Source organism: Dermacentor albipictus, unplaced genomic scaffold (assembly GCF_038994185.2).
Source record: "Dermacentor albipictus isolate Rhodes 1998 colony unplaced genomic scaffold, USDA_Dalb.pri_finalv2 scaffold_11, whole genome shotgun sequence".
Classification (NCBI taxonomy): Eukaryota; Metazoa; Arthropoda; class Arachnida; order Ixodida; family Ixodidae; genus Dermacentor; species Dermacentor albipictus.
Genome location: NW_027225565.1, coordinates 14153374 through 14173293, shown reverse-complemented (window position 1 = coordinate 14173293; position 19920 = coordinate 14153374). Strand labels below are relative to the sequence as shown.

General features: G+C 47.5%; 1 protein-coding gene across 1 annotated transcript; it reads left to right on the top strand.

Moving 5' to 3' along the window:
• Positions 1-1674: 1674 nt before the first annotated feature.
• On the top strand, positions 1675-19116 carry LOC135914941 (uncharacterized). The gene is made up of 9 exons (XM_070528396.1): positions 1675-2004; positions 3254-3275; positions 3445-3767; positions 6618-6846; positions 13015-13111; positions 13331-13453; positions 13978-14161; positions 17318-17489; positions 18754-19116. Exons 1-9 carry the CDS (start codon positions 1675-1677, stop codon positions 18873-18875), a joined length of 1602 nt encoding a protein of 533 aa, XP_070384497.1. The 3' UTR covers positions 18876-19116.
• The last annotated feature ends 804 nt before the right edge of the window (positions 19117-19920 follow it).

Here is a 19920-nt window from a genome sequence, read left to right as displayed (position 1 = left end):
AGTGGAATGGTGTCGTGTCACACATGACGTTATACCCTTTGGACTTATTCACTTTTCTGTCACCATACGTGAAGTAGCGGTTTCGTGGCAGCGATCAATCGTGGCGTGAAAGGTGCAATCACGGCTGGAAGACGAAGCACTTGGTAATGCGTACGTACTTCGTGCTTGAATAATGCACGAATTTGTCCTAATTTGTGCCACTTCAGTCATACCTCTTGCTCGCTAGCGCTGGTAAATTTGCTCTCCAACGCGCCGTGGTCCAGATTCACAATGCTTCTCGAAGATGTGGCTACACCGACCCGTTCAAGATTGCCACTGCAATGCCCCGGTGCAGTTACTGCAAATGTCGGAGGCTGTCGTCCTCACTGTCACCATTGACTACAGGTGGCGCCTGTACTTCGCTAACGATAAGCCAAGGAGGAAGGAAAAGCTAGTTAACGTGGTACAGGATGGCCACAGAAGACAATCAAAAATAATAAAAATTAAGATGTTATTATTGTAATTAATAATCAAGTGTATCCCAAATTTCAAGGGAAATCATACGAACTAGAAGAAAGCAGGATAACCGAGGGGCCCGGTTTTTGTTAATCATATCATGAGAAGCCAATTAATGGCAATGAAAGTGGATGAAAAAGCAACTTCCCGCAGGTGGGAAAAGACGCGACGTCTTCGCATTACGTGCATAAAGCGAACACGTGGACTGATGATGAAGACGAAGACGTGATGATGATGATAGATGCTTGTTTTGAGCTTATTCGTTATGGAAACGTACGCTGTTCTGTACGTCTTATTCGTGATTCCAATGAATGTATGCACTGTTCACTTTGCTGAGTGTGTATAGCCTCTGCATTACGTGGGGGATGAGCCATTGTATTTTTGCTTGCTTAGGAGGTTTTAGCCATTGGTAATGATAATTTTGGCTCACGGATGGACACGAAGAATGGCGACTACCGAGAAGCTAACAGCTTAGCTGTAAAAAAAATCTGGGATCTTACCTTCCTAAATCACGGCCTCATGAGACACGCCGTAGTGGGGCCTCTGGATTAATGTTGAATACCTGGAGTTCTCTGATGTGCACCTAAATCTAAGTACACGAGCATTTTTGCATTACGCGTCCATCGAATGAGGCCGGGGTCAAACCCGGGACTACAAGTTCAGGAGCTCAACGACATAGCTACTAGGCTGCCGCGGCGAGTAAGGGTCATATGCTGCAAAGGTCGTTCATGTTGTGTCGGCGATAGCGCGCCTGATAAGCAGACTGCTGTTAGTGCGCATGTGCGCACAAGTGCTTATAATGTCGTGCTATGAGCGCTAACTGCTGATTCCGAACGTAACCATGAGCCCGTAAGCTTCGCGCAATAAATACCGCTTTCCCGTTGGAACCATTGCCTGATTACTCACTGGCAGAGAAATTACACTGGCGACAAGGTTGGGATGAAGGCAGTGGTCGGTTTGGTGAAGGCAAGTCTTTCCGAAATCAGCCTCTCTTCAAGTTAGATTTCGAGGAGGGCTGATTGTGCTGCTGTCTGTGTATGGATAACAAAGAAGCGACAATGCAGTCAACTGGACAGCTTGGCCAGTCAGTCATTTGATGTTACCGCAAGTGACTGGACGGCATACAAGGCGAGGTCGACATCATTTCTGATTGGCAACAAGGTTCCTGACAGCAACAAGATGCAGGCATTCCTCAGCATCATCGGCCCGCAAACGTATGGGTTGCTGAGGTCGTTGAAGGCGCCTGACCTGCCATCGGCCAAAAGTTTCGAACAGCTGAAGAGAATCTTGGACGCCCACCTGGCCCCAGTGCCGTCCATAAACAGGGAACAAGCCCAGTTTTACCGCCGAACAGAGCACGAAGGCGAGCCCCTGCCTGAATGTTGCGGAACTTCGCCAGTTGTCTTAGACCTCCAGTTTGGAGCCAGTTTAGACGAAGCGCTCCGGGATCGTTACGTGCAAACTCTGAAGAATGCGCTACGAAAGGATGACACCCGCCAGCCACTCAAGGTAAAGCTCAACAAGTTTCTGCTCACCTATCGGAACACTCACGCTACAACGCACGGGGCGTCGGCCAACTTGTTGTTCGGTCGACGTTTGCGTACGCGCTTTGACGTGCTCAAACCCGTGGTGGGGGAGAGGATAGCTTACGAACAGTTCAAACAGACGGTGAACCGACCATGTCGAGTGCGCGAAGTGACTCTTGGTGATCATGTCCTCGCACGCAATTACATGTAACAGCCAAAATGGATGCCAGCAGTTGTTATAGCTCAGACTGGACCAGTGTCTTTCAAGGTTCGTGTATCAACCCCTTCAGGACGCTTGAAGTGGCGGCGTCACAAGAACCAGTTACTTCAAATCACGACAGTGCCTGTGGAAAACGTCGTTCAAGACGATGGCTTCTCTGTGGGGCCACACAGCGACCCCGCATCGGGACCAGTACCACCAGCTAGTGTTTCTCCTTCACCACCGATGTCGAAGGCTGACACTTCACGCGGCGACGAGCATCGACGCTACCCTATTCGAAATCGTCGATAGGTTCCAAGCAGGAACGTGAGCTTTGATAGTTACATAATAAAAGCGGAGGAAGTGTTGTGTCGGCGACAGCGCCCGATAAGCAGACTGCTGTTAGTCCGCATGTGCGCACAAGTGCTTACACTCTTAAGCAAAGTTACTCCCTTTGGCTTGCCCCTTCTGCCACACAACAATAATCGTTATCTGCCTTGATGCGTTTCCTTTCTTTAACGCTGCGAGCCCGGAACTTTCCAGTAACGAACGGCACGCGCGTTATCAGAAGGGGCACTCCAAAGGGTGTAAACTGTTCTATGCTGATAACGCGCGTGCCGTTCGTTACTGGAAAGTTCCGGGCTCGCAGCGTTAAAGAAAGGAAACGCGTCTAGGCAGATAACGATTATTGTTGCGAGGCAGAAGGGGCAAGCCAAAGGGTGCAACTTTGCCTAAGAGTGTTTAATGTCTTGCTATGTGCGGTAACAGCTGATTCCGGATGTATCCGTGAGCCCGTAAGCTTCGGGCGATAAACACCGTTTTCCCGTTGGACCCCTTGTCTGATTACTTACTGGCAGAGACATTACAGTTCACTTCTACAAAAAATAAATAACAAAAGACTAAAGTTTCATGATTACAGGATATAAGTGCCACATCAAAACAGATGTCGTACAGATGTACGACAAGTGATTTGTTTGACTTCGCATGAATAATTGCTGGGAGGGAATGTTTTGACAGAACTGTTTCGGAACAGGGAGGCCCAGATGCCAGTTTGGGTAAGTGCAGGGCGGTTTTGTGGGCGGAGCTTGTGCTGAATTCTTCGGTTGGAAAGAGTTGCACCTTGCGCTTATATTTGAGCAGGCTCTATACCGATTCGCGAACCACGCCAAGTTATGCTCTCACTTCGGTTTTAATGTGCTCTAACGTTCCTGTCTCGTGACGCAGGCGTTGTGCCATTCCGTCTAGTGCGGGTCGCTGTGTTCACACCACGCCAGCAGGCCCTCCTCCTCCTCCAGCGCTCTGTACAACACGCAGTGCGCCTCCGGCACTCTGCGGCGTCGTGGCTTACCGTTGGCTTGGCGAAAAGCAACGGCTTGGGTTCCAATGCCGTGGATCCGAATCCATGCTCGCGTCACCAGCGGTGCGTTCATCAGACTGACGCTGCTAAGCCTACTGCGAGGACCATTCGACAGCTGCGGCGTGACGCGGCTCTGCTACGTTACAAGGAACGGTGCATCGAAATCCACACGTGCAGTGACCTCTACAAGGCCAGTATGCTTGCAAAAGATAGCCACATTTAACTGCTTGTACCATGGCCTCCGAGATCTGATCTCGGAGGCCATGTTCGTATCAGTGTTTCCTGCAAAAACTACTAGGGAACGGTGGCGGACTCTAGTGTCTATGGAAGCTATAAGATGGAAAGTTTCGGAGGTTGATACATATTCATGATGAAGAGTACATTCAAAAATTTAGAAGATATACGTTGACAGAACTTGTCGTGCGCGCACTCTTCTGTCTTCCTTCTATGTTTTTTTTTACACTGTACCCCTTTATGATGTCTATATGGAAGCTTCAAGTATGGCGCCGGGTGCCTACTGGTGAAATAGGTAAAAGTGCTCTCCCGGTTCTGTGCTCGAGCACTACGGTAGTTCCAGATGTTCACAAGGACACTCACCTGATGGGAAGTTGGCGATATGTGACCACCAGACTCTTTTTTTCCACGTATCGAGGCCCACATTTTGAAGTTGCATTGTTTTTGTGTGTGCTGGATTTGCCACGCGGCATAACGTCATAATGAAGATTGTAATTGATCGGAACTGTTGAGCTGCAACTACCCTAAAGCGGGGTTAGAGGCCTCTCCCAGACGCACATCCCAGAAAGCAGGGCACTTCTCATAGAACACTCTCTCCGAAGATAGTTATCACTCTTTTTTTTTTCTGTTGTCCCTCTTGCTCACCAACAGAGTAGGGTAGCAAACTGGACACTCGTCTGGTTGTCCTCCCTGCCTTGCCTATCTTCGCTTTCCCTCTTGAACCTGCTTCTCTTTGTTCGGCACACGTGAAGCTAAAGGCAATTGGACCGATTACTTTGCTGCTTTAAATAAATACTTACCAAATATCACATATCTTTAGATAAGTTGCTTTTTTTACTTTGCACTATTCGGTCAGCAGCCGTTCGTATTAAAATGTTGATGAACACTACTTTCATAAAAAGCGCACATGGAGACACTATTGCAGTATCGCAATATTGCAGAACGCGTAGGGAAGGCAAAATGTAATTTCCGAAGCGGATACGTAGACGTGCGTGCCTGGGTGCCATCGTAAGAATCCGCCCAAGACAGAGACTTGGCGTCATCCATCCTCTTCCCCTCATCTTTGACTTTCTAGCATTAAAACATTTCTTGAATATAGCGCAGATTTTATTGTCTGTACCGCTCGCAAGACATCGCATTAATTGCAAGACACAAGTGCATCCACGTCACATGGCCCGAGTCCATGTGAACTATGGCTGTAAGCGGGAGATGCAAGGTCGATTCAAATAGGTCGCGAAGCTTCGGGCGAAAAGCGGTTCAGTACAGATTGTCACCGACATCAGCATGGGGGGTTATGGGAGCAGCGATTGAAGCGCGACTATGTTTGGAGGGAACAAACATTGGGAAAGAAAAACGCGTTTTTCAATTCAAACGAGACAGTTAGATTCATTCAACGAAAATAAAATTCCTAGTCAATTTTATATACTCGTGACGAGTTAAGAAAATACAAGTTTAATTTTATTATTATTAATAAATACATTTCTTTTCAGCGCCCATCGCAACAGGGGGCGTTGACGCCACTATCACTCGCAATGCAATGCACGTCTTGAAATGGGTAGAAAGGCGCACTCGTATCACCTGTTGAAATACGCCCCGCCCCCCTCACAGTTTACGCTTTCTTGCTTGTCGAAGTTTGAATTTGGTGACGGGGGTAGCTTCATTGATTTTTAATCTGTTCAGTCAAAAGCAGTGAGTTACGACCGCCAGATAATTGTGTAGTTGTTTTCGTGCGACTGCGCTGGCCGGCGGGCTTGGCATCCGACAACAGGATCAGCACTCTACACCTAAAGCTTTCGTCTGCCTCCAAAAAAAGTATGTTCTGTGCAGGGATGCGATTTCGACAACCGTACGGCAGGCCTTTTCCTGCATCGCTTTCCACGCTGAAAGCTCGAAACGCCCATCAAGTCGAATGGCGGGGCATTTGAATATATAGCTCTAAAGGAAGAACAACAAAACAAATTTCGCGCCTTCGAAAACAGAATGACGTCACTTCTGCTTTTAACGGACATGGCGTCACATTATTTTTTCTTCCGCCGGAAGTGTTCCCACCACATACAGATGGCGCTAAGCCCCATGAACCGGTGATGGACAGCCATGTTTTGAACGTATGGGCTCCTATGGAAGCTTCGCTACCAGGTATATTTACCTTGGGAGATGCTTTGGGTCTGCCGCATTTTTTTTTATAACCTTGGTATCTTCCGCATAGTCTATGGCCATGGCGGAAGGAAATAACTATGCGAGATAAGCATTGGGCAGCTCATTTGAAACTAAGAGTCGGCCCAACACGTGATCATGTCGCGGTAAGCTTTAAGTGTATTCCGCCGTCTCGATAGCCGCACTCAGTGCGCGCTCTTTCTAACAGACAACGGCTGCGACTGCCGTACTCACACGCTGCAACACAGACGGTAAATGTACACGTGGCAATAAACAACCAAAGTTGCACAGGCACATCGGTAGGATACGTACAAAGAGGGGTGTCGGCAGAATAGTCGAACAAGTGCGCGTCAATTAAGAACTGCCGGAAACCAAGCGCACATGGCCGAGTCCACCAAACAGGGTAACATATAGGGCCAACTTTTTTTAGAGAAAAATCGAAGGGTATAGCTTCCCTGAGAGTTGGCTTGCGAAGACTTGCTGCCTGGCGCAATGCTCCCTCATGTGCATAGCGTATATACGTACAGCACTGTACTATGTCTAGTTTATGTTCGTACCTCGTTTTTTTGCGCGCTGTTATTATATTATTTCTCCTGGTAGTTAGAGCCCTCCATAGATAGAGCCACAACAGACTGCATTTTCCGCGACGCAGAAATGGCGCACCGAGGGTCGCCACGGCTACCAGGCGGCACCCGATACGGGCGCTCGGGTGCCGGTTGTGTACATCCACACTGGACTGGACCGCATCGAGCGCGGAGACCGGACAGAGCGACCGCTGTGCTTGATGCTCACGGGGGCACCGGGACAGTACCAGGACTACAGATACAACATCCCTTTCCTCGACCAGAATGGCGTGGACGTTCTTTGCTTCAATTGGCCCGGTAAGCCTGTTCACCCTTTGACAAAGCAGTGGCATTGGAACGCTTCCAGTTTCTGCTGCTATACTGCTGAATTCAGCAGGCAAGAGAGAGAGCGGCAGGGCGTAGTTGCCCGCCGCGTTAGGATGCCTGGCCTACCAACACTTGTTGTGGGGTCAATCACTACTTTCAATATCTGTTTCAGAGTAAAATGCGAAAGAAGTTATTTATTTGATCGGGCTCGAGGCGTGTAGCGCATCTATGTTTGGACATAGGAAGGGCATATCTTCTGTAGCATTGTACGTCACGAACTGTACATTTAACAGTGAAAACAACTGCAATAAGGTACGACCGCAGATCTTGTGTATCCATCTCGCAGGTACACAGCTTTTCCGTCGATGGGAAACTCTGTAAGGCTACGCATGGGTCTCGCTTTAACTAGACAGCTTCACTCGCACGCGCGTAGAAGCTTCGCGCGTGCAACCGTGCGAGCGCTAAGGGAACGAACGAAGAAATAAACTAAATGATCTCCGCTACTTCCAGTCCGTGAAGATGGACGAACAGCGAAGCTGTGTTAGTTACGCCGAGTGTTACACCATGCAAGTAAAACTTCGCAAGCAGTCTATATTGTAAACATTTGCTTTCACCAATCTTTCGCCTCATTTTCGCATTTTCGTGCTTCGCGTGGTGAACCTACTTTAGGAGTGCTTTTTTTTTGCGGTTCTCCCAGTGTTTCTCTTTTCGCGTGAGGCAGGCCGCACGACCACGTTCACGAACCAACTCTCGCTCACGTTCGCGGTAGGTAGCTTTCCTCAGTAGGACGCACTACTCGTGGTCGTCCCGCAGTGGTAGCTGCGATGGAATGAGCGAAGCCGCTAATCCAAAGCGCCTTATATTGGAAGCAAAACTCTCCACTGGAGATGCGGGCGCTGTAATCTCTTTGACGATTGGTTGGATCGGTTTGACGACTGACGTGGCTGCCAGCACTTCTAGCTCGCGCAAGAAGTGCCGGCATCCACGCGCTCCTTTTATTTGATGCCGATCTGGCTCGACCGATGAAAATGCAGCGTGTTGCAACCGTATATGATTCGCGTTTAAGAGACTGTTCTCATGGGGGGAAAGGGGTCACTCTAACCCCTTTCCCTTATTGAGCTCTTCTTTTCCTCTCCCGCTAGGTCCCGTGGCCCCTTTATAGCGAAGTCCGACAACGACGGCACAGGGTCCCCCCTCCCCCCCCCCCCCCCATAAACATCTTCGCTGTAAAAAACAAAACTGATTTTCATCTTCCATGGCTCCGTGCGTATACAAACCACCTGCAGCTGCAGAGCGTGGTGTTAAAAAGATTTGATCACGCTGCCTTCAGTCCTTGGCACCCGCCGTGGTTGCTCAGTGGCTGTGGTGTTGGGCTGCTGAGCACGAAGTCGCGGGATCGAATCCTGGCCACGGCGGCCGCATTCCGATGGAGGCGAAATGCGAAAACACCCGTGTACTTAGATTTAGGAGCACGTTAAAGAACCCCAGGTGGTTGAAATTTCCGAGTACTCCACTACGGCGTGCCTCATAATCAGAAAGAGGTTTTGGCACGTAAAACAGACTTTTCGCGGACTTCGCCTCACCGCTTTCGCTCCAGTGTCATCTCTTACACTACTCGCGCGTGCAAGACACAACACATACACGCAACGACTTTAATGAACTATCAATTACACGCTAGTTGACATGTTGTCGATGTACATTTCCGCTGAACACCGGGATATGAGCGTGGTCCTGTCTTTGGTAACATTATCGGTATACAACCTCGCTCAACAACACCGCTCGTTATTCATCACTTTTTTGTCGGCAGGAGCATACTGTATTTCCTCTGAATATACTTTCGGCTTTAGGTGTGACCTTGCACGCCTCACTTATTCTGTTACACTGACGCCGACCGTTGTCTTCAGGCTGCCGCCTCATTCTGAGCTGCGCCGTCAGCAAAGGGCACAGAAAGCTGTCTTCACAAACAAACCACCGGGATTCGAGCTCAGGTATTCGCAGCATTCTGCATTTGGGAGCTGGGCACGCTCACCATTGGGCTACCACCTCTCCCCACCACTTTCGGTTACGAAATACGTAACGGTTACGAAAAAAAACGTAACGATTGCTTGAGCCGTTAGGCTGACACATGACCTTAACTTTGGCAGGCTACTCTCAGTAGAGCGCATGTAAGCCGCGTGCAGATCATCTGTCGCGTTAGGTTGATTGTAAATTTGTTTTCACTGACTCTTTTCGGCTAAAACTGAAACGCTGGACAAAAATGAGATCTACCGTTTGTTTTTTTCCCTTGTTTTCTAGGTTTAAACCAAAAGCGCTCATTCCTAACCTTAAAGCAGTGAGAGCTTCATCATCGGCTACTTGAACGCTCGTTTACAAAAGTTGTGATTTTTTACAGAAATGGCATAAGGACGCTATATTTCGAGGGCATTTCGCTGCTAAAACCGGCTGACACCAAGTATCGACAAAAGGGCATCACACTGCCGATGCACGCGGCAGGTCACTGAATGATGAAAACAGAAAATACGATTGTTTTTCAGCTTTCGCCACTTATACACACTTGAAGAACCGAAAAGAGCGCTTCAAAGACACGGACTAAAAGACGAACATGTATGACGGACAGGCGCTAACTTTCAAATAAATGTTTATTTGAAGAAACCGGATTTATATAGATAGAAACAAGAATAGCACCACCGTGACTTCACGACCTCTCTATCGCATCAGAAAAGTAATCTCTTTTTTTGGTAAGTGCCACTGACGGGCAGCTAATGCACGTGCCCTCAGCCTTTGCAATGTAGAAAGCCTCCAATATCTCTCTCTCTAGTCTATCTCTACAACGTGCCAGAAACCTGGTGTCACGAAGTCTATTGTAAAAGCAGAAGTGCACGGTTGGGCACGTGTGCCTCAGCTCATGAAGTTGATTTGCGCCAAGAAAACCTGTCCAAGCTTTCACACTTGCTTTATAAGAAGCCTACAGCACCATCAATATGCCGGCTGCTTTTAACTGCTCCAAACAAAACTATTAAACCAATACAAACATTGGTGACATCATTTTATCATCCGAGTGTTCAGGTTGGTAAGCTCTAGATGTGGAGTAAGTTGAGAAGTTGTGTGCGTAATTAACAACACTACATTAATTAAGTTTTCAGCAATTGATCATAGATGGCTAAAGAAAATGAGCAGTTTGGAGCCCGTCCTCGAGATTATCTAGCCAAGCGAAGGAATTTTGATTAAACATGCTTTTGTAAGAGCTATGCGAACAAACATTTTCCAATTAAACGCTCTTGGAAAGCGTAACTGACGCAGAAAAAGAACATCTGTATAGTCACCGAAAGAACAGCGCTTCAAGACGGGACATAAAAGATGAACCACAAACACACTGCGCTAACAACTTGAAGCGCTGTTCATTCTGTGATAATGAACCAACTGGCCCGTCAGTCAATCCTTGCAAACCTGTAAAGTCAACCTGACTGCACGTAGCCTTTTGCGATGCTGTCATCAATAGTATGCTCCCGTGAGCATGTTCCTCGTGGCCAGTCCGCTTTCCATGTTTATTTAAGCTGTCTTTTCGAAAGTAAGCAGCTTAAAGTTTTAGCATAGAGAAAGAAATTCAACAAGAGGGGCCACTCGGCGAAAACTGGCAACAGGAAACACGTCACGCCTAGCATTAATCCCATCCGTTAGTTGACGCGAGCATCGGAAAAAAATAATGTGAAATGAACTTAGACTTTTTATTTATTTTTATTCTTTCCTGCTATAACTAAAATGTTTTGCGTATAAATGAACCTATACTTCGCGGCCTCTTTTTCTTTCTTTAACTGTCAACAAGCTAGCGGCCCGCCAGGCCCGCCATATGATGTGTCATGCGCCAGACGTGCCGCCGAAGCGAGCGAGTTCGGCTGCGCATGTTAAGTTCTTCTGTTCGACGACCCCTCTCTTTTGGATGTAGCCCGTTTGTTGGGCTCCCGGCGTTTTCTTGCGTTCCTTCTGCATTTCGACACGGCACCACAGGGGTGAATCTCCGCATAGCTGATATTAGACAGTAGACAGTTTTAGTTACACGTACGTAAAGCTTTGCGTACGTAGAGCTTCTACGTGTGAGCAGTGCGCATGCGCAGAACGAAGCGGGCGCGCGCGCGTCTCACGGACGTACGTGAGATTCAATTCTTTGCGTGTGTTTCTTGCGCACGTAGACAGCTTCACGCGGGAGTTCCGCAATATCACGAACAAGCGATAGCGGGCCGCGCGCGCGCAGACGGCTCGCATCGAAACACGGCGACAGGGTTGAATTGGCTACCACCGTGTTAACATTTCCCGATAGATGGAGCTACGGGGTCCCTCTTGGCGTGCGTCGCGTACGTGTAGCTAAAAGCGTTTCAGATGGCCTGCACGTAAGGTACGTAAGCTTTTCACGTTTGCGTACGTGAAGCCTCTACGTACGTGTAACTAAATCTGTCTAGCCAACACCGCCGCAATACTGATTATGTCGCCGTCTCGGTCAGGCGCTCTCGCACGCAGTTCCGCTGGCAGCCACCACCGTGGCAACGCCATGCCTAGCTGCTTCTACGTTCGCTGTTAAGCTTCTTGCCATGCGGTGCCGTGTTTTTCATTGAAAGAATCCGCCGCTGTCAGCAAATGACACCGAGTCCGATGTTGTAATCCTCCAGATTGGCTTCGAAGCTGGGAAAACACAGCGCGTTGCATAATGCGGGTTTTTGAAAGTCAGCTTCCCCTTAATGCATAACTGTTGGGCGGCGAAGCTTAACAAGCTTGGGCAGGGGGCAATTGTCACGGGACACAGTGTGTATTCCTTAATTATACACGCGTGCATGCCGCTCTCCTGTCGCACTATGAGCACCGATATGCCTAATAAGTTTATTGGCTGGCCTCCAGAGATTTTCCGGACGTGCCTGTGTCGATTTGAGCCATTAAGGGCAGTAAAAGACATCCATTGTTTTTTCGAACTGCCCGATTTTTCGGACGTTTTCGCGGCCCATAGGGAGTAAGAAAAATTGCACGTTGACTCTACAACTGACCAAGAGGATGCTTCAAATGGTCTGTGGGGGGAACGCGTGGTGGAAGGAGGACGAAAACAAAGGATCCATGTATTGAAGAATGAACGGGAAAGAAGCGTGCCGCCGTCTCTTTGAAGAAGCTTGAACTCAAAAAACAGTGTTGGCTGACGCCGAGATGCAGGTATCCTTCATCTTAACCAAAATAAACTTTAAAGCAGTGCAACCCAACCCTGAGGTGTTGTGTGTGGGCTGAGAGTACGTCAGGACAGTTGAAGTTGACTTTTCAGCTGCTGAGAGAGAATCTTAGTTGTGACAAAGTTCAGGCCTCATACTAATGAGCTTGCTATCAGTTGCCAGAAATAGCTCTTATTCTGAAATATTTGCTTCGGTGTGCACCTCCTTTTCATTGGTATTTGAAAATGTTAGACTCCATTTGGAATGGGGTTCGCAATTTCTTTTTCAAATATATTTTATTCGTTGTGCATTTTACTAACACCTTGCTTCTCTTTTTGAATAAAATAAACATTACACCTTACTATTCACACTCCATTAAGTCATTTTTTGTTTCAACATGCTTACTAGAGAGTAACAGCATCGAGAAACATTGTGTCTGCCCGTCTCGACATATAACAAAGTTGTCTTATTCAGGACATTTTCCAAAGCCACTAAGCGAAAACTCGGGGAATTTGGAAATGTCAACTTGGCAGACACCCTGTACACAGATATATAATAGGTGTGAAACGATTACGAAGTATGGCTTTAATAGGCTTAAAAAAGAAAAACAAAAGAAAATTGGCGCAAGAGCTTCAAGATAGCCTAGTCTGTTTGACAGCGCAGACGAAAGGACAGGCAGACGTACAAACAACGTATCTCTCCTGTTTGTAAACCCAATGTCCTGTCGTCTGCGCTGTTCATGTTTTGTGGTCACTTGAACGGAGAAACATGCTTTATGTCCGGTGTAGTCTCTTAGCTATATTTCTATGTTGCTCTCTTAAGCACTCGAGCGCTTACACATTTGTTTACCTTTTCCCTATTGTTCGTGGCGACTATAGTATGCGTGGTAGGTAAACATCCGACTCGTTTGACTACTCTCAAGTTGACGCTTGCGACTCTACTTAATACCTACCCTTTTCATTCTTTTTCGCGCCAGACTTCGCGTTCAGCTTGGAGACCGGCTACTGGTGGCACAGCTGCGACGAGAAAACCAGTCTACTCGTCGATTTCCTCAAGAAACTTCACATCAAGAAGTGAGTACTATGGAGAGCGACGAGCTCTTTTATCTTTGCCGACAAAGAACACTGGGGTTGCTTATTGACAGCCTCACGAAACACCGCAATAAGTTACTACTAAATATGTTGTGTTTGTTAAACTCAAGTGAAAATCTCCGCAGTTTTTCTTTCCGGGAACTGGAGCTAGTGACGTTTGCTGAGTCCACACATGCGCGTTCGTGGGGCGCTCTTGTGCAGCATCGACATGCTGGTCAGCCACAGCTCCGGAAGTACTCCAGCAGTGCAGCTGGTGGCCGAGGAAACCGAGATTAGTGTGAAGTCCTTGGCCCTGCTGATGCCCGTCGCAACTCGACACTTCAGGTGAGCGCATTTAGCCGGATGCGGCAATCCTGCTTGTTTGCGAGCTTCAAACGTGCGCCTGTGTAGGCGAATTTCTTCACGACTGGAACTCTGTTTCTAGTATTGTAGAATAGGGGCGTTCGCACTGTATGTACACGTGTGGTCTTATCAGCTCGCCCAACTTGCTACAATTCTTCAGTATTTCTTCAAGCGCCGAGATCACGATGACCATGCGTTCAACTTACTACGCGCACTGACCGGGGAGCAGTGGATGTGTTGACCTTTGAGCTGGCCGTCACCAGAATGGGTGGGCGGTTTCCCAAGGCTTTACACCGTGTATCCAAACTCGACGCGGTGGACACTTCTGGGATAGAGCAAAAGACATTAGCAACTCGACTTGCAGTCTACCAATTGAACACATTTCCATTTTCGCAAAGCGAAAGCTAGTCGATGATTAATGCCTGCCTCTTTTCATACCATTCGTGCAAGACAGTTCGCCGTCGGCGTAAGTCAACGAGCCGAATCCTCGGTTCACCTATACGCAGAGGCTCCCGCAACCCTCTGCTCTTCAATGCTGCAGTCAGATGGGCGATGAAGAGTCGACGCGGAGCGTCCATCCTCCAGCCCTTCTTCCAAGCGGTCACGTCGTTGAGCAAGCACCCAACCAGGGGCCGGGCGCACGACGCATTCTTCGCCTACCACTCGTGCATCGGATACGAGGAGCATCGGGTTTGCGAATACGCAGTCTTTTTTCTTTCGGTCTGTCGCACGCACACTTTGTTAACAAGACGGCATCGGAGAACGGCGTCGCCTTCGCCAAAACTTCGCAAGTGCTTTTTTAAATAGAGCAGTAACCAAGCAAACGTCTACCTGCATATACAGGGTGTTTTACTTTATCGTTACCATTGCTTGAAAAATTAACCATCACATCTAGCGCAATTCTACTTCTTGAAATTGATTACTCTCAAGGCAGACATTATATGAAAAAACATGTAAGTGCATATTTGAATAACAATCTTCCTAATTACTTTTCAAACCAATTACTTAAAGCCACATGTTGCAATTCACGAATTGTAGCCGGTGAAATTGAAGTCATGTCCAATTGGAACGAATTTTAATGGTTACGCCAGTATCAAGGTATGTGTTCCCAAAGCATTCGACGAACTTGCGATGGTGTTCCAATAACTTTTGAGGTTGAATGCATAAAAAGGCATTTGCCAGAAAAGTAAGCGGAAGAAAAGTGCATTTCATGGCAAGTTTGACTGTGTTTATCTCAAAACGGGTGCTAGTTTCAAAGTTAGATTCAAGTGGATTTGCCTTGTGAAAACACTGGTTTCAATTCGTATATTGCAATATGCACGCTAAAGTAATTAGCTGAAAAGGGAAATTTTGTTGTTAAGTAGTTATTTGTGTATTTACAGTTTAGGTAATGTATATCTCTTTCAGTATTCCAGCTCAAGCAGTAGATTTGTGCTAAGCGGTATAGGCAATTTTATGCAAGCAACCGAGCAACCAACGAACCATACAGTACAACTGTAACCGTGACTTGTGCGCAGCATGAAAAAAAGCTGCCGAGACAATTGCAGATATCCTGTTAGAATGCCAAATTATACACCTAGAAGTAGATAAATATGTTGTCCGTGACCATGAACCTCCACAGAGTCTCTAAACAGACTAAAGGTTAGTGCCGCGTGTGTAATTTGAGAGAAAGGGTGACGTCGAAAATTAAATTGCTACGGGTGGCCGCATGCAATGCAACCGCGCGCTCATCGTAGACAATAACGAGTGCAAAGTGACGCATCTAGTGGCATTACAGTTGTATAAAACCTTGAATAGTATGCTGGAGTGTGGTGTCACCACCCGTTTCAAAATAGAACACCTAAGATTGGGGGGAAGAACTAATTCGGCGGTGAGGTTCCGACTGGTAAACGACAGTCGACTCCAATGTATTCGCGAATACGGCCACTAACACCCTTCAAGATACACTCTCAGTACGAGGCTTACTAGAATAGATCCGAGAATGTAATATTCTTATTGTAGAGCACGCCGACCCCGATAGCCGGAAAAAGGGCCTGTCTGAAGTAGTTCACTGCGTTCTCCAGCGCTCTCGCGCGCGTTTTGTTACATGCGACTGGCCGTTGTGAGAAACATATAAAAGAATGCATTGTGTGCCACAGGTGTGCCTATAACACTCCTTTAACAAACAACCGTGACGACTGACATTTTAAACCGCGTTGATTTGCGTGAACTAAACTTATGGATGAGAGGGCCAGAGAAATGGCGATGTGAGTAAACGTGCCCATATTTTCGAGCAAAGGCCGGTAATTGAATATTGTGAGTAATTGCTAGGGCATAAACGATCACTTTTCTTACAGATGTTTACTATCTTACCAAAGCGCTAGTCGAAAGGAACGTTGCCACTTATGAATGGCTGGAATATAAGTGACGAAATCGTACTACAGGTGTATTCAGTATATTTTACCCCACTGGAATTAATTCTTTCAGTAGCCATTGAAGATTGGTTTTTCAGTGTGCCGATAACTTTATCGATACCTGATGGGACGAACGTAGTACCATTCATGACTAAATGGTTAAACTAGTGAAAGTCTAGAAGCGTACAGCGAGGCCAATTGCAAAAAAAAAAATTGAACATAACTTAATGTTCAGGACATCCGGAGTCGGGGACTCGAACTGAAAGGCTTTCCAATGAAAGGCATGTAAAACGATATACACACGCACGCATTCGGAGAGCGTTCAACCGAAGAGGAGTGAAATCTGCTACTCCAATTGGATCCCTTCCGTAAGCTTCCGCAAATGAGCCGATACGGTTCGTGAATTTTACTAATATGTGGTTTCAAGTGTCTATAAAAGTGCGCGTGCAACAGTAGTGCTTGACTAAGCAATATTAATGCTTCAAAGAAGTTAACCGCGCAATTTATAGACGCCCGTCCTGTCGTTGTGTTCTCTGTCGTCGTATAGGTCGCACCGTGAATTTCTTTGAATTATGACTGGCCAACCAGCTTGAACTAATCTTCTGCAAGATGAATGGCCTACCAAAAGCGCTTTAAGGTTACTTTGCGACGTCATATGGCAGCGTATATGCGAAATGTTGACAATTTTCAGGTGAGGCCTCAATGTCCTAGTCTTTAGCAGCAGCAAAGTAATTTTTCAATGTAGCACTGGAATTCGCTGACATGGCAGCATGAAAGAAACCTTTTTGTTTGTTATTTTTTAAGCGTTTCAGCGCACTGCTGAACCCCGGATAGTAATTGTATTTTCTTACCAGGACTGCTGGAATTTAAATTTTGATGAGGTGCACCAATTCATATTAGAAAAGAGACCTGTTGGCATCTACCGAAAGCAGGCCAAAACTTGTAGCAAAGCTTTCGTAAAAGGCTGTTAGGCCACGAATGTTGTCATTGTAATCAACTTTATTGTGTACGATAAGGTCCCTCATAGTGCTTGAAGCTTTGCCTTCGTTGCAAGAGATGGCGGTATACGGAGCCCGGTGGTTACTGCGGCGCAAGTTGACGCACTTGAATCCTGGCCGCAGTCCAATGAGGTAAAAGCTAGCGCACGCAAAAATTGTCTTTGATTTATTTCAGATTTGAGAGGATCGCATGAAATGTTACAAAGCTTGCATACTTATACAGTAGGCGTGACAAGAACCGTAGGCGTGCAGCCTGTCAGAGTGGACAATAAAAATAAAACACTAGCCATAAAACGTATGCAAACCTGAAAATACAAATTTATCCGCTAACCGAGCATTCGCAAAATCAATTCTGAGCCCCGCATTACCACGCCTACCATGTGCGCAGCTGACGTGCAACTCCGTGGCGCCCTATATCATTCAATCAGCCCGCACCATTGGCGCCATCTTCGCAGGTTGAGCAGCAATTAGCCACAATTCGGCACCGCGCGATGTCCACGCTCGTGGTGGTCAGCAACAACGACAAACTCCTGTCAAAGGAAGACAACCGCACAATGCTGCGGAGGCTGGGCAGCGACCCCGAGCGGACCTGGTTATACGGCTCGGGCGGGCGTCTCCTCCGGAGGGGTAAGGATGCCTGTACTGAAATCTTCGTTTTCTTTGTTTTTTTAGAGCGCAGCTCTTTGGCGTCCGTTCCTAGGTTTCGCGTCGTCGTCGGCGTTGTCGTCGGCCTCGTAACCAGCTCCGCCCCCCTTTCATCCCCCCAGCGCTAGCAGCGACCGACTGATACCGCTGGATGCCGCTGACGCCGCTAGAGAGTCAAGATAACGTGACTGCATAGAACACCGTCGCCGCCATGCAGAAAGAGGAGGAAAGGGTCCCCCCCCCCCCCCCCCCTGTTCTTGTGTGGCGGATAGGGTGCTCTTCAGTTGCCGACGCGCCGGTTATTTCACGTAGGCCCCGGCACGTCGACGAATACGTGACCACCTTCCCACGGCTAGACCTGGTTCTTAGCGCTGCGGAAGCGAGGGTATCATATTGTTTGTGTCGGCATCGGCGGCGTTGTCCCTGAAACCAACTCCGCAGCTGGGGTTGACTCACTATCGGCGTCAGCGGCATCAGTCAGTCGCTGCTATCTCTTCCCTCCTCCCTTTATCGTGTTGTCCGCTTGCTGCGCGCGCTTCTGCCCCCATCGTTTGCCGCTGGGTGTACACGCCGCCCCCCTCCCCCCTCTTCCTGCGAGTCTCCGGTTGTCAAAGCGCCGGCTCGAACTTAATTCCTTTCTTCGCTCCTCCTCCAATGCAACCCCTGTGCGGTGGTACCAAGTCGAACATATATCAGTCTATTTCTCCGACCACAAAGCTTCCTTCATGACTGTCAAGAACTGTTAGTGGAGTCTTTGTTAAAGGAATACGTGTGAAAAATAAAAAAAAATTCTGTGATAGCGCATACATGTGTTGCTCGATTTCTTTGCCTCAATCTATCGAAAAGGCGAAACAGCTTATTTGCTGCGCTCAAATTTCGCATTAGGAAGTAACGTAATCGTCGGTAATTTTTTTCCTGTCCACGACAACGCTAGAAGTCACACAGCCAGCGTGCGGGGAAAGCAGCTTTGAGCAGTTTCTTGGCGTTACCTATACCCGTGAGGCAGAAGTGTTTGCATGCCTAATTGACGACTCAAATTATCCGCGCCTCAACATATATCCAAGTACAGTTTTGGAACTTTCTTGTCTTCGAAAGTTGCGCAGACGACACTTTTACGATTCTCCATCTCCTGCGGTGGTCTTTGAAGTAGCACTAAAAAAAAAAACAGCTTTAGGCCCAAGTGCATGACAGTATTTGTCACATAATCATGCCTTCGTGAAATCACTGATTTCGTGCCCACCTGCAGGTGCTTCCGACATAGTGAAAGCAATCGAGCTGAAGGATGGAACGCACTACGGATTCCTACGCTACCCCGACATCTGCAACGAGGTTCTCATCGAACTTCTCGACAGGGTGCGATGGCGCTAATACAAGCAGTGCTTGTCGTGGCTCACAAGCGCACTCTACGCGTATCAGTCATTCACTTGGCGTAATAGGCGTGAGCGTGAATGCAGGCCTCGCGTGTTGTTAATTTACCCTGTCATTTAACAGCAATTATCAGTCATTACCCTGTCAGTCATTACCCTGTCAATTTACCCAGCAATTTACACCCCTGAAGCATAAAACCGCTGCCGTTAGAGCTAAGGGGAAATGAGGGATCCATCCAGACGGAGCTAATTGCTACAAAAGAAACCCATATGGGTTTTTTTGAAAGAAAAGCCTCGCAGTTGAAGAAAAGTTCGTCCTGGTCCGGTACTCGGACACGGGACCACCGTTTTTCCGGGGCAGCTGCTCTACCATCTGAGCTAACCAGGCGGAAACCTCATCTTGGATATGTTATCAGAATATCGTTTTAACATTTTCGCTGCGTTGTGCTAGAGGGAATTAGTTTTATACCTGCTATATTGAAGTCTAGTGACGCATGCCTTTTGCTTTTTTTGTGTGTGTGTGATCACTGTACAAGAACCATCTGAGCCTAAATGCTGACTTGCAACCACTTCCCTTGAAAATAAAGCACCTGTTCCTGCCGGACTGAGGCCTGGCATTGCCACATGTTATTCGACTTTTATGAACCGCAGGGTCTCGCATATTTATGATTAAAGATTCACCTTTGGCTAAAATCCGGCAAAATATGCCATCGCCATATATAGGGACGACGATGGGGATTGCTTTAAAAACTTCATGCGCTAATTGAGACAGCTGGAAAGGAGGTTGCAAGTGGCAGCAACTAGATACTGTCGCATAACAAAAACTTAGAAAGTATTGCAGTAAGTGGCATTGTGGTGCACGTTCAGACATGCGCAGAGCGTTGATGCATGACATGACCACGTGAGAAACGTAGGGCTCAGTAACACAAGGGAGAATGATGTCAGTTCACGCCTGGAGGTAAGCACACGAGATCCAATTATATATTAATGCGCGAATCGCACGAAATTAGCTCGCGTACGTATCAGCAGAACACTAACCGCTGCTT